Source organism: Malaclemys terrapin, chromosome 10 (assembly GCF_027887155.1).
Source record: "Malaclemys terrapin pileata isolate rMalTer1 chromosome 10, rMalTer1.hap1, whole genome shotgun sequence".
Classification (NCBI taxonomy): Eukaryota; Metazoa; Chordata; order Testudines; family Emydidae; genus Malaclemys; species Malaclemys terrapin.
Window position 1 is genome coordinate 26642335 of NC_071514.1, and position 13029 is coordinate 26655363.

The 13029-nt window shown below is 43.8% G+C and overlaps 1 protein-coding gene across 1 annotated transcript in view; it reads left to right on the forward strand.

The window, feature by feature from the left end:
• The window catches only part of MYZAP (myocardial zonula adherens protein), a 97416-nt gene that overhangs the window by 25055 nt on the left and 59332 nt on the right, over positions 1-13029 (forward strand). The window contains exon 3 of the mRNA XM_054041419.1: positions 9347-9505. Within this exon, the coding sequence (XP_053897394.1) occupies positions 9347-9505 (159 nt within the window). The remainder of the gene's footprint in view (positions 1-9346; positions 9506-13029) is intronic.

The window sequence follows — 13029 nt, forward strand, 5'->3', positions numbered from 1 at the left end:
CCCTAGGCATAGGAAGGAGGGGTCTCGGGAAGCCCTCAGCAGCCGGCTGACCACTCCCAGCTGGGACAGACACTGGTGCCTGCGCTGCATTTGCCAGGCTGCTTTCCTGAGACACAGGGATCAGTTCATTCGCGCGATCTTCCGCCTCCAGCTGGGCAATGAGCTGTTCTTTGGTGAGCCTCCCAATGCGCAGCCGCCTCTGCTTGCACAGCTCCACCAGGTCGCTCTTAAGCCGCTTGGCATACATCTTCCTGCTGGCCACTCACCGGCCTGTGTGCTCACAGCTCCCCACAGTTCCCAGGGGGACCCCTAGTGTGCCAGCCCTTCTCGAGGTCACCGCCTCTCTGCCAGGGTCGAGCTGCAGACTCCTCCGCCCCTGGGACCACTCGCTGCGATCCCCCCGGGGGACCCTGTTACTGCAAAAGTCCTTCTCGCTGGTCACACACTCCCAGGGGTAATAACCGTCTCTCTCCCACTCTTCAGCCGGCCTGGTCCCCGTCAATCCCCCTTCGTTTTACTGCTCCCCAGTCACTTACCGCAGGAAGCGCCGTCCACGGGGTGCAGTACATCCCACCGCTGCCACCAGTTGTCACGGAGTATTGGGGGACTCAGGGCCCTGCACCCCCGGCTTCCTGCGATTCACCATGACTCTCAGCCAGCCAGTAAAGCAGAAGGTTTATTTGGATGACAGGAATACAGTCCAAGACAGGTCTTGCAGGCACAGACAACAGGGCCCCCCTCAGTTAGGTCCAGCTTGGGGTCCCAGGGCATGCCAGCCCACCCCCCTTTGGGGGGTCAGAGCCATCTCTGCCTCCCAGCCATCTCTCCAGCCTCCCTCCAGCCTGCTTCCAGCCCTCTGCCTTCAGCGACCCCTCCCACAGCCTTTGTTCAGTTTCCCGGGCTAAGGAGTCGCCTCGCCTTCAACCCCTTCCTGGGTTCTCATGTTACACACTCAGGTATGCGCCCTCGGGCAGATCCCATCCTGCAATGCAGACTATCCCAGCACACTCTCCTGTCAGCATTCACAGACCACAGTGAGAACAGGCCCAGTTCTTCACACACCTCATACTGTTTTTTATGGTGGCTCTGCTTCATACCAACTGTCTATTATTTGGGTTGAGAGATAAACTGGACATCTGGTAATTAGCAGGAATTTTGCAACATCTTGGGTGTCTGTCTATTTAAAATAGTGCAAGGAACTGAATAATAATAAATAATTATCTGCTTTTCTTTGGGATATGCTATGAGACATAACCTGACGTATTGTGTCTGTGCTACTGCACATTGAGTCAAAGCACGTCCCTGGAAGCTACTGTAGATAGATTCATGTAGCATTTGCTGTGCATGAAAATGGTATATTCTCACTACTAACTTACATTGCAGCACAGACTCAGAAATCACTCAAAATAAGCCTGTAATTTTAAGTCAGCAGCTAGCATGTTAGAATAGTTTTTAAATAAAATTCAGCGCTTTTTCTGTAGTGTCTGCTCAGGGAAGTGCTCTGATATCACAGTGATGAGTGTGTGGCAATGCCGTGGTAGCTAAAACTCTTTCCTTTACATTTCTCTAGCAGTAGTTGATGATTTTGAACAGAAATGGGGGCGGTTAGACTGGATCTTGGCTTTAAAGTCCACTAGCATTGACAACTTTGCTTAGCTAGCTCAGCAGCTGAGTGCAATGATCCTAGCCAGTGCTCATCTGGTCCTGAACATTTTGAAGCCACTCACTGACTTTTAATATCACTAACTGAGAGATCTATCGCTTGCCTCACCGTTGACCATGCAGCAGAGAGAGGTGGTGATTACCATTTCCACCCCTTTATCACTGAATACATGAACGGGGGAGAGGATCTACTAGCCTGGCTCCCTTCTGCATTGGAATAGGGAACAGGTGTGGCTGTAAACACGTGTTAAACAGATTTTACTGCCTGTGAAGGCTCTAGTGCTCTATGAGGCTAGGTTGGGGAGTGGGGGACACTGGGGATTTGGGAGAAAGAGAATATGGTAGGGAGCAGGTATGACAGGGCAACAAGAAAGAAAGGGGGAGAAAAAAAGATAAAATATTGATGGAGAAACACAGACCAGAGGTGGGGGTAAGTAAGTGATCAGAGAACGCAAATTGGAAGAGGTGTTTAATGTCAGGTGCATGCTGGTGGAATAACATGAGGAAAAAATAGTTGCAGTCAGCAAGATCCTCTCCTTTAATGTGGCAAGTGTTTATAGCAAGAATGTAAAATAAGTCAAGATAATCGGTAAGACATTCTCTGACCCCTGGGTGTGAACCTGAACTTCCCCAAGGAATTTTTTCCTTTCTGCCTTCCAAGTGGCCACTCCACTAGCCCTTCCCCTGAGTAGCTGTGCAAGTGAAACAGGCAGCTGAATTGTGATTAACACAATGGCCAGGTAGTGCCCTTATACCCTGCTACAAGTAGTTTAGAAAAAATAAACTTTAAATGATAGAACTACCAACTTCTTTGTGGGAGGTGGGAAAGGCAGGGGTGGAAAGAGATTTGAGTGGAGGGAAAAGACCAGAGAAAAATGACAGTAAAAGAGAATGTAACCTAGATAGTGCTGTCAATTTGTACAGCATTGAACAATGGGAAAACTGTGCCAAAACTGTAACCGATCCTTGCCCTTGGGAGTTCACAATATGAAGGAATTACATAAACCAAAACAATACAGTGTAAAGCAGAGAACAAATGTACAATGTCATGTACTTATTAGATGTGGAATGCTTTTCAAATGAGGGGAATTTTTGAACTCTCTCTTGTGAGAGAGGGAGGAAGCTTGGGACACTCTTCTAAACTTACAGAACAGCCTGAAAGGAGGCACAATTCCTGGAGCAGGTGGTGATAACAAAAGGCATGGTTAGAGGTGTAAGCAGTGATTGTGTAATATATATACCTACATGTCACATTTATATTTACCACACAATGGAATTGTACATCTACTCTCCTGTGTGTTAATGGGAAATAAGTGTATTTGGGGGACCGTGTGGTTTGAATGGATATGGATCTTGGTTAGTTTGAATCTACTAGATCTTTGCCAGAAAATATCTTCCCAAGGCATTCTGCACAAATACATTGCCTGGCATTGGAAAAGCCCAGTTGTGGCCAGAAAGTTTATAATTAGAGCTGGTTGAAATTTTCCAACTGAAAAATTTTTCTGCCAAAAAATTGACATTTGGATCCACCCAAACATTTCATGATTTTATGTTGAATTTGATGAATTGTTTCTGTTGAAAACAAGGAAGAAAAAAATCTAAACATTTTGTTTCCACATTTTCAAAACAAAATATTTTCATTTTTTTTCTATTCAAAACGACATTTCATATAAAGGTCCTCATTTTATTTAATTTTTAAAACAAATCTTAAAATTCAGAGCAATTTTTTTTAACTTTTCAGTTTGTCAAACAATTCTGTCTTTTTGGAACTGCCAGAAAACTGGAAAAAATCAGTCATTTGTACAGTTCTATGCATAATCTCCATGTTAATGCCTATAAGCGAGATTTTAAAATGAGGCCTGTACCATTTTGGATACCGGTAGAAGTTTGTTGCTGGGGCTCAACAAGTTCAGCTACTACAGTGCCATTAAAATGATAATGAACTAATTGTGTGACTTTGAAAGCTATAGTTGCTAGGCAGTAGCTATTACATAGATAATGTTCAGGTCCTTAGAAACATATTACTTTCTGAAGTAATTTGCCACAATTGAAATGATTACTGTCTTGGGCGTCGGGGAGACGGAAATTATTATTTAATGCTCTAATGCAAGTAATTATTTTAGGGTGGAGTTCATATGAAACTACCAAATGAATTGTACAACCCAGGAAATGAAAAGCCAGTGTTGAATCATGTCCCACCCAGTTCCTGTAAAACAAGCTTGCTTTCTCTATGTTTTCAAAAAGCAAATGGCTTTTAAATGATGGGTAGAGTAGTATGTGATTATGTAGCTTTGATTACTGGGATACAAAAATATGCCTGTGATATTTTTTTTTAACGTGGAATTGTATATTTATAGTTGCGCTATACTGTGCATTTGCGTTTGTGTAGTAGATGAGGTTGTTAGCACCATTTTTTATTAAGGTTGTCCAACATTTCCCCTTATAAGACTCTTTTTACAGTTGCTTATAAGTTGGTGAAACTTTAACCATTCCATGCTCTGGGTGTTTGCCGCATGCTGAATTTACATAAGTAGGGCCATACAAGGTCAGATCAGTGGTCCATGTAGCCCATTATCCTCTCTTTTGATAGTGACCAGGGCAGATGCTTCAGAGGGAATGAACAGAGCAGGACAATTTATCGAGTGATGCATCTCCTGTTGTCCAATCCCAACTTCTTGCAAGTCGGAGGTTTAGGGACATCCATAGCTTGGGGTTGTGTCCCTGATCATCTTGGCTAATAAACATTGATGGACCTATACTCCATGAATTTACCTCATTCTTTTTTGAAACCAGTTATACTTTTGGCCTTCACAACATTCCCTAGTAACGAGTTCTACAGGTTGACTGTGCTTAGTGTGAAGAAATACTTCCTGATAGTTGGTTTTTTAAATCTGCTGCCTATTAATTTCAATGGGTGACCCCTGGCTCTTGTGTTCTATGGAAGAGTATATCACATTTCCTTATTCGCTTTCTCCACACCATTCATGATTTTATAGAACATAACATTGGCCACTGTCAGAAGACAGGATACTGGGCTAGATGGACAATTGATCTGACCCAGTATGGCTGTTCTTATGATCTTATTGAAGATAGACACATCCAAAACAGACCGTGAAGTGTTACAAAGGGATCTGACAAAACTGGGTGATGGGGCAATAAAATGATGTTGAAAATGCAAAATAATGCACATTGGAAAACAATCTCAATTATACATACAAAATGATGGGTTCTAAATTAGCTGTTTCCACTCAAGAAAGAGATCTTGGAGCCATCTTGAGTAGTTCTTTGAAAGCATCTACTCAACGTCCATCTGCAGTCAAAAAAGCTCACAGTGTTTGGAACGATTAGGAAATGGATAGATAATAAGGCAGAAAATACCACAACGTCACTGTATAAATCCATGCTATGCCCACACCTTGAATACTGCGTGCAGTTCTGGAGACTTATCTTAAACAAGGTATATTAGAATTGGAAAAAGTATGGAGAAGGGCAACAAAAGTGATTTTTAGGGGTATGGAACAGCTTACTATAAGGTAATTTTGTATTATTGGCAAACTTTGCCACCTCACTCTTACTCCCTTTTCCAGGTCATTTATGACTATGTGGAACAGCGCTGATCCCAGTATAGGTTCTTGGGGGGGACCCTACTATTTACCTCTTTCCACTGTGAAAACTGAATGTTTAGTCCCACCCTTTATTTCCTATCTTTAGGGATCTATGAGAGGACTTTTCCTTTTATCTCATGACTCCCTAATTTGCTTAAGAGCATTTGATGAGGATCTTGTCAAAGGCTTTCTGAATTTTTCATACGTTTCAGTCATTTCTCAGAATGAGGTTAGACAGCATGGAGGAGGAATGCAGAAGGGAGAAGAACTGTACCAGGGAGGAAGGAAAGGAATAGTTGGGACAAGGAGACTTCCTGGGACAGGAGGAGGAAAGGGGGAGAGAGAAACTGACTGGGAGTTGTGAGGTGGAGGTGGGACTGGGATTGGGAGGCTGGGGTTGGGAGAAAAAGGAGACTGGGAGCTGGTGAAAGAAAATGGGGGAATCTGGGAGCCATTTGGGGAGGAATGACAACACTGAGATCATTGCTTAGAGGAGGCGGAGACAGGAGGTGGTTGAGGGAGGAGACTGGGACTGGAAAGCAGTGGGGAGTGAATGAGTGCGGGGGCTGGGGGAGAGAGAGATGAGAAGGAGCCAGGATGTGCATGGCGGAAACTGAGGCTGGCTGTTGGGCAAAGAGATTGCTACAAAAAGCCAGGGAGTGGGGTGATTGGGGCAAAAATACAGGGAGGGGAGAAACGGGGCGGGGAGAGAAGAGATGGACCAGATGAAGAGAAGGGAGGGAGGAACTGGGAATGTCTGGTCAAAGAGACTGGCCCTGGTAGTGAGGCAATGCTCAATTAGGGATGTTTAAGATCTGATTTTTTTTTTTCAAGCACTTAGCAGTATATAGCACTTGATAACAGCTCCTCTTGACTTCAGTTGCAGCTGTGAGAGTTTAGCAAATCAGAGTGTCTGTTCTGTACATCAGATCCCAGGTTCTCAAGCTGGGCACTCAGAAAATGAGAAACACAACAAGAAATGACTACCTGTGAAATGTTTTGATTTTTAAGTGTCTTGCCTAGCATCACACCGGAACTCTCTGTGCCAGAGGTAGGAATAGAATCCAGTTGTCCAGGGCAGCATTCAACTGCTATTAGCATGAGACCATCCTTCTCTTCCCACCTTGCCTTATTAACTACATACCTTCCAACTTGTACAATAAATGAGGCAGAGGTCTTATAGACAACAGCCACCTTTACTACACAATCCTGATTCATCCCCCAAGCACGTCCATCTTGTACAATGAATGAGGTAGAGATCCTGTTGAAAAAAAACAGCATGTGAGCATGTAATTAGATAATGTATTATAATGCGTATGCACAAGGGTCTGAATTAAGGTTACACAGGCAACCTTATTTCTGGCACTTCCTAACTTTGGAGGGCTTGACCGTGTAACTTTAATGTTCTTTTAATGTGGTGGGAGGGGGTTGGGTGATAGTTTGTATACGATGTTGGGGAGAAAATATCAGGGTAACAGAAGCTTGGAAATATTTCACAGTTATGTAATTTTTTTTTAAATGTCAAAGCTACGGCAATATTTCCTTTTCATTTGTGTGGTAAATATTGTTGTTTTCCCAGATACATGCACAGCTAATGTAGAGTATGATTATCTAATATAGACAAACCAGCTTGCTCAAAATCAGTACAAGATATCATTTAAAAACAGTCTCTAAACAGAGAGATTAACTCATGTACTGTGACTAAGGGCAGGTCTTCACTACGGGGGGGGGTCGATTTAAGATACGCAAATTCAGCTACGCGAATAGCATAGCTGAATTTGACCTATTGGAGCCGACTTACCCCGCTGTGAGGACGGCAGCAAAATCGACCTCCGCGGCTCCCCGTCGACGGCGCTTACTCCCACCTCCGCTGGTGGAGTAAGAGCGTCGATTCAGGGATCGATTGTCACGTCCCGACGAGACGCGATAATTCGATACCTGAGAGATCGATTTCTACCCGCCGATTCAGGCGGGTAGTGTAGACCTAGCCTAAGAATACAGTACAAATTGATTATGTATTACAGTTGCCAGCTCATTGTCTTGTGGAGTGAATAGTTCTAGGAGATGTAATTTTGGTTCCTTTAACATTAGTACTTTAAAGGTGAACTCCAATCATCCCCTTTGTTCTTCATCCCCCACCAGCATTTTAGCTTTTTTACACTAGAAATAGCATGCTGGGTTGGTCTTTATTTCTCTGTGTTATCTGAAGAACTGGAGAGCTAGTGGGATGTGACATCATAAGAGATTGAAAATTGAGCTGCAGCTTTCTCATCCCTCAGTTGATGGGGAAGGAGAATATTTACTGTTGAAATGTGATGAAGGTGTTAAAAACTTAATAGGTTTCAACACCTAAAAGCTTTAAAAGCTTTTATTGTTGAATGGGAATATTTATTTAGTTACAAAATCTTTATCTGAGGGACTGAGGGCAACCTTCAGGAATGTTCCCAAATCTACCCACGTCCTGCTAAGTATATAGAGAGGGGAAAAAAACTAAAAATGTATGTTTGTAATTTTTAATGATTTATGCCCCAATCTTGCAAACATTTACATTATGTGCGGAGTTTAATGAGACTGTTCATGTGCATAGAGTTAAGCAGATGCATAAATATTTTTCAGCCGTATTTTCAGCAGTGTTCATTAATTTTGTGCACTTCAGTTTTGGGTGCCCAATTTGTGACACCTTGTACCTAATTCTTTTCAGAGGTGTTGAAAGCCTGAATCGGGGACACAGTGTTCCTCTGAAATTGGGGCACACACATGCATATCTATTTTTTAGTTTAACTTTCTCTGTACTTTTACCTACCAGGACCTGAGTTCCGAGTACTGTGTCCCCCTTACAAGAATTGATAACATTCCTAACACCTACACAAATATGTGCAAATATCATGCAGCTCATTGCCCTACTTCAAGTCTTCCAATGATGTTACTAAATCCTGCAGGAGAAACAGAACCTGAATCTAAAGTACTGGGATACCATGAAAGTATGCCATCTTTTTTTTTTAAAAAAAAAAGCTTCAAATGTGAACTGAACTGCTTAAAATCTAAACAAATTATAGTACAAACAAGTTCGGATTTTTGTTTTTTTGAGCACTAAATATCAAACCACTATAATCTAAAATTCATGTTCTAAATGCAGTTAATGTATTCCTTTTTTAAATTGAAAGTTTCAATTTCAAATGTTTCCTGAGAACTACGTTAAATAAGGGTTTGTATGTATAAATGACCCACGTTTATTCATAAGTTTCTAAATATTTTGTACTGTAATTCTTTCTTGCACTGAACTCGCATAAGAAAGGTATAAAAACTGCATCTATCATGTATTTCTTCATGAAAAAGTTTTAAAATGAACAATAAAACATCTTACATGTCGTGTCTCCTGGTTTTTCCTCCAGGATATTTTTATTTTAAAGGGTGCTAACTAAACATTTTGAAAGTAAATTATAAACAAAAGTTGAGAGCAGCTCCAGGCAAAGGAAAACAGCTGCTATGGGCTGTGCCTACACAACTACTTACCCCTAGCCTCCAAACCCAACCATACATATACACAAGTGTAAAAGAGCAAATTCCAGTGATGAATTTAAGTAAGTCAATGTCTCCTGGTTTTTCCTCCAGGATATTTTTATTTTAAAGGGTGCTAACTAAACATTTTGAAAGTAAATTATAAACAAAAGTTGAGAGCAGCTCCAGGCAAAGGAAAACAGCTGCTATGGGCTGTGCCTACACAACTACTTACCCCTAGCCTCCAAACCCAACCATACATATACACAAGTGTAAAAGAGCAAATTCCAGTGATGAATTTAAGTAAGTCAATGTCTTGAACAATTAATTTTTTTTTAATAACCCCATTACTTTCTCTCACCCAGAAATCCAGTCTGTTGTCCTCTAGTTGTACATACACATGTAATTTCTATTAAGACTAATGAAACTTCTCTCATTCCTTGATGATGCAAGTATATAAGACCTAAGGAATATCTGTGTCCTTCTGTGCAGGTCTGTAGCATGCCCCCTTTTCTGTTTTGAATTTGTTATTGTGTTTAGTATTAGGGTAAAAGATGTTTGTTTTTTTTGTTTTTAACTAGCAACCCTACCATGTACCGAATGGAATGTCTACAGGGAAGTTCTCTGATGGCATGGTGTATGGTGTGGTGCACAGGACTAACAATAACCATAAGAAAGAAATGGTGGTTTATGGGTGGTCAGCTCATCAGCTGAAAGAAGAGATGAATTACATTAAAGATGTGAGTTATATATTTTTTTAATTTAGAAGATGTTCTCAAATATCCTTTCTATAATGTTGTTGTTTATTGAGTCTCTACACCCTGAGCAAAAAAACCTCTGTTCTGTAGCGGGGACTGTAACAGACTCTCATTCTCCATGGGTTGGGAACGAGGGGGAAACCTAATGCACACACTGACCAGAGCATTACATTCCTGCTTCTGTTCAGCAAATAAGCTGCCAAACAAGTCATAGGGTCCCTGTTCCAAAGCCCTTATAATCTGGAATCAAATACATTGAAAATTGTTTAAGCAGCACTTGAAAGACTGATCAAACCCATCCTCTCCAGTTCTGGGTGGGCTACTAAAAATGGTAAAGTAGTCAATTCATTTAAGGACACTTTGGGGCAATTTAAAGGTAAGGGATTGCCTAATAACTGGCTTCTTGCACAAATTTTACTGTACAGATAGTATTGGCTAATAAGAGAAACTAACATTTCCAAAGGTAACTATAAGTAACAGCTCTCCTGAAAGAGAAATGTAAATTCAGCAGCCTTGGTAAGACTGACTTTAGCTCCTGCATGATTGCGGCACTGAACATTTCATCTGTTGATTTTTGACTCTCTAAGCTTAGTTAGTAATTCCGCTAATTAGCACAAAGCAAATAATCCATCCTTCTCTCTTTACTCCATCCCACCCATGAAGCCAGTTTATGGAAGCTGGCCAGTGCAGATGATGCTCTACTGATTTCAAGTTCAAGAGATCACGTTACGGAGTCCCCGGACGATGCTTTGGAACTGCTCCCCACAAAGCCAGTCAGGATTCTGGGGAGCCTCCTCTCCCTCGGAGCAGACTGTCTTCAGGGCAAGAAGCTCTCACGGCTTCCCCTTCCTGGGTCTGACCTTGGAGCATTCAGTATATGCCCCTCTGTGCGCTTCCCACAGCGAGCCCACCCAGGTGGGGTCCTGGGGAAGCCAGAGGGTCCTGCACCCCCACTTCTCAGTCAGACGTGACTCTTAACCAGCCAGTAAAACAGAGGTTTATTAGATGATAGGAACATGGTCTAAAACAGAGCTTGTAGGTACAGAAAACAGGATCCGTCAGCCGGGTCCATCTTGGGGCCCAACCCTGTCTGCACTAGCTTCCTGTCCCCAGCCAGCTCCCAACTGAAACCCCCTCCAGCCCCTCCTTTCTGGCCTTTGTCTTTTTCCTGGGTCAGAAGGTCACCCGATCTCTTTGTTCACCTTTAGCTATTCCCTTGCAGGGGGGAAGGGCCTCAGCCAATTGTTGCCAGGATACAGAGTGTTGGTCATTTATGCACACTGGAGACTTAAGCAATGCATAGGGGAAACTGAGGCACCCACACAGTATTCAGAGGAAACATTAAGAACAGCCCCATTTCATCACAGATCAACTTTCATATAAAGGAGAGGATCGCTGTGAGTCAGGCTAACAATTTAAGGGGATGTAATAATGTTGATTCCTAATACCTGCTTGTTTTTGCTTACAGACACTTGCAGGCTATATCTTCATATGGTATTAGGCCATTTTCTAATAGTCAGGAATCACTGACTCTCTCTTACCAAGTGGCTTCTTGTAGTTAAGGAAACTTGCTCTCTTTCTAAATATTCTGGGCTCAATTCACCATTGACTTGTCCCTTGTATGGTCATTTACACCAGTAATAAGTGAGTGAAAAGCAAGTGTCAAATGCTCTCATTCTGACTGGTGTAAGTGACTACACAGGATGCAGGGCAGTGACAAGTGAGCAGAGCTGATCCATTATCAGCCTACTGCCTTGATATTTAAATGCTACAATGATGGGAGCCAAAATGGTGGTGGTATTGTTATTGCAGTAGCACCTAGGGCAGTGGTCACCAACTGGTCAATCGCGATCGACTAGTCAATCCTTGAGAATTTCCCAGTCGATTGCAATCTCTGGCGGCTCAGCGTTGCAGCAACTAAGGCAGACTTCCTACCCTGGCCCCACGCTGCCCCCGGATGCAGCCAGCGCTGCCCCGGGGGCGGGGGTCTCCCTCTGTGTGCTGCTCCTGCCTGCAAGCACCGCCCCTGCAGCTCCCATTGACTGGGAGACCTGTGGGGTCAGTGCTTGCAGAGAGGGGCAGTATGTGGAGCCACGTGTCCCCCTCCCACCCAGGGGCTGCAGGGGTGCCTTCCGGAAGCGGTGTGGGGCCAGGGTAGGCAGGGAGCCTGCCTTAGCCTCCCTGCACCCACTGCCGACGGAGCCACCGGGGGTAAGTGCTGCCCCTAGCCCAACCCAACCCCTAGCCCTGAGCCCCTGCCTGGAGCCAGCACCCCAAAACCCCTCCTGTACCCCAAACTCCCTCCTGCACCCCAACCCCCAGCCCTGAGCCCCCTCTCAGAGCCATCACCCTGTACCGCCTCCTGCACCCCAACCCCCTGCCCCAGGCTCAGCCCAGAGCCCCTCCCACACTGCGTACCCCTGGGCTCCAGCCGAAAGCCCACACCCCCTCCTGAATGCCAACCCCCACCCAGTGAAAGTGAGTGAGTGTGGGGGACAGCAAGGGATGGAGTGAGCGGGAAGGGGCGCCGCCTCGGGGAAGGAGCAGGTTAGATCCTGGGTTGCCCTTAGATTCAAAAAGTGATCTTGGGTGTAAAAAAGTTGGAGACCACTGACCTAGGGGCTCCAATCTTGGATCCAGACTCCATTGTGGCAGGTACTGTACCTACACATAACAAAGACAGATGCTGCCCCAAAGAACTTTGATTGGACAGTTATACAGCTTGTCTTTGGGTTTGCCCTAGTGCTGTCAGCGTTGTTGGCCTTTTTTCTCATATAGTATGCCAGCTCCCAGACATGTCCTTTTAAAAACTTCAGATCCCTCCCCATGGCCCCCTCTCCCCCAGTCATTTTGTGCCTATTGAAGTATGATACTATGTAAATGCACACTTATTATTTGGATCAAAGCCTTAGGTCCAGACAAGTATTAAAATGAAGAGTGTGTCCTCCAATCAAAAGGATGGCAGCAGTGTTGTCCGAACAGATTCTCAAAAACAGGCAAAAGGGCTGGCCTGTCTATCTAGCCAATATAAAAGGCTGACAAGAACAAATTTTTAGGCTTTGATTCTGGCAGTATTTTATGTATAGAGGTTGGGGGTAGGTATGATCCTCCCTCTCTCTTTCTCTGTAAAGCTGCATTCAACTAAACTAATTCATTAGCTTCGCTCCCCCTCCTCCCGATGACTTGCATTTTTGCAGCACAACGAGGTGTTAAATCAAAGTCTGTTTTCACTACATATATGCATATAAGGTGATGTTGAACATTTAAACTTAAACTAGACTAAAAATATTGCGTCAAATCAGAGCTCTCTAGGTAGGTGCACTAGTGGGGAGAAACTCTGAGTTATGTTTTGAGAACAAGGAAGGGTGTGTGGCAGGGGAAGGAGAGCGCTCCCTGTGCTTTCAGCTGTGCATGTTCCAAAGGAGGCAGGACTACAGAGTTTGGGGCATGGCCATGCAGCACAAACTCCTTTCTGAGAGTGCCCCCCTAGAACAGCGTTTCTCAAA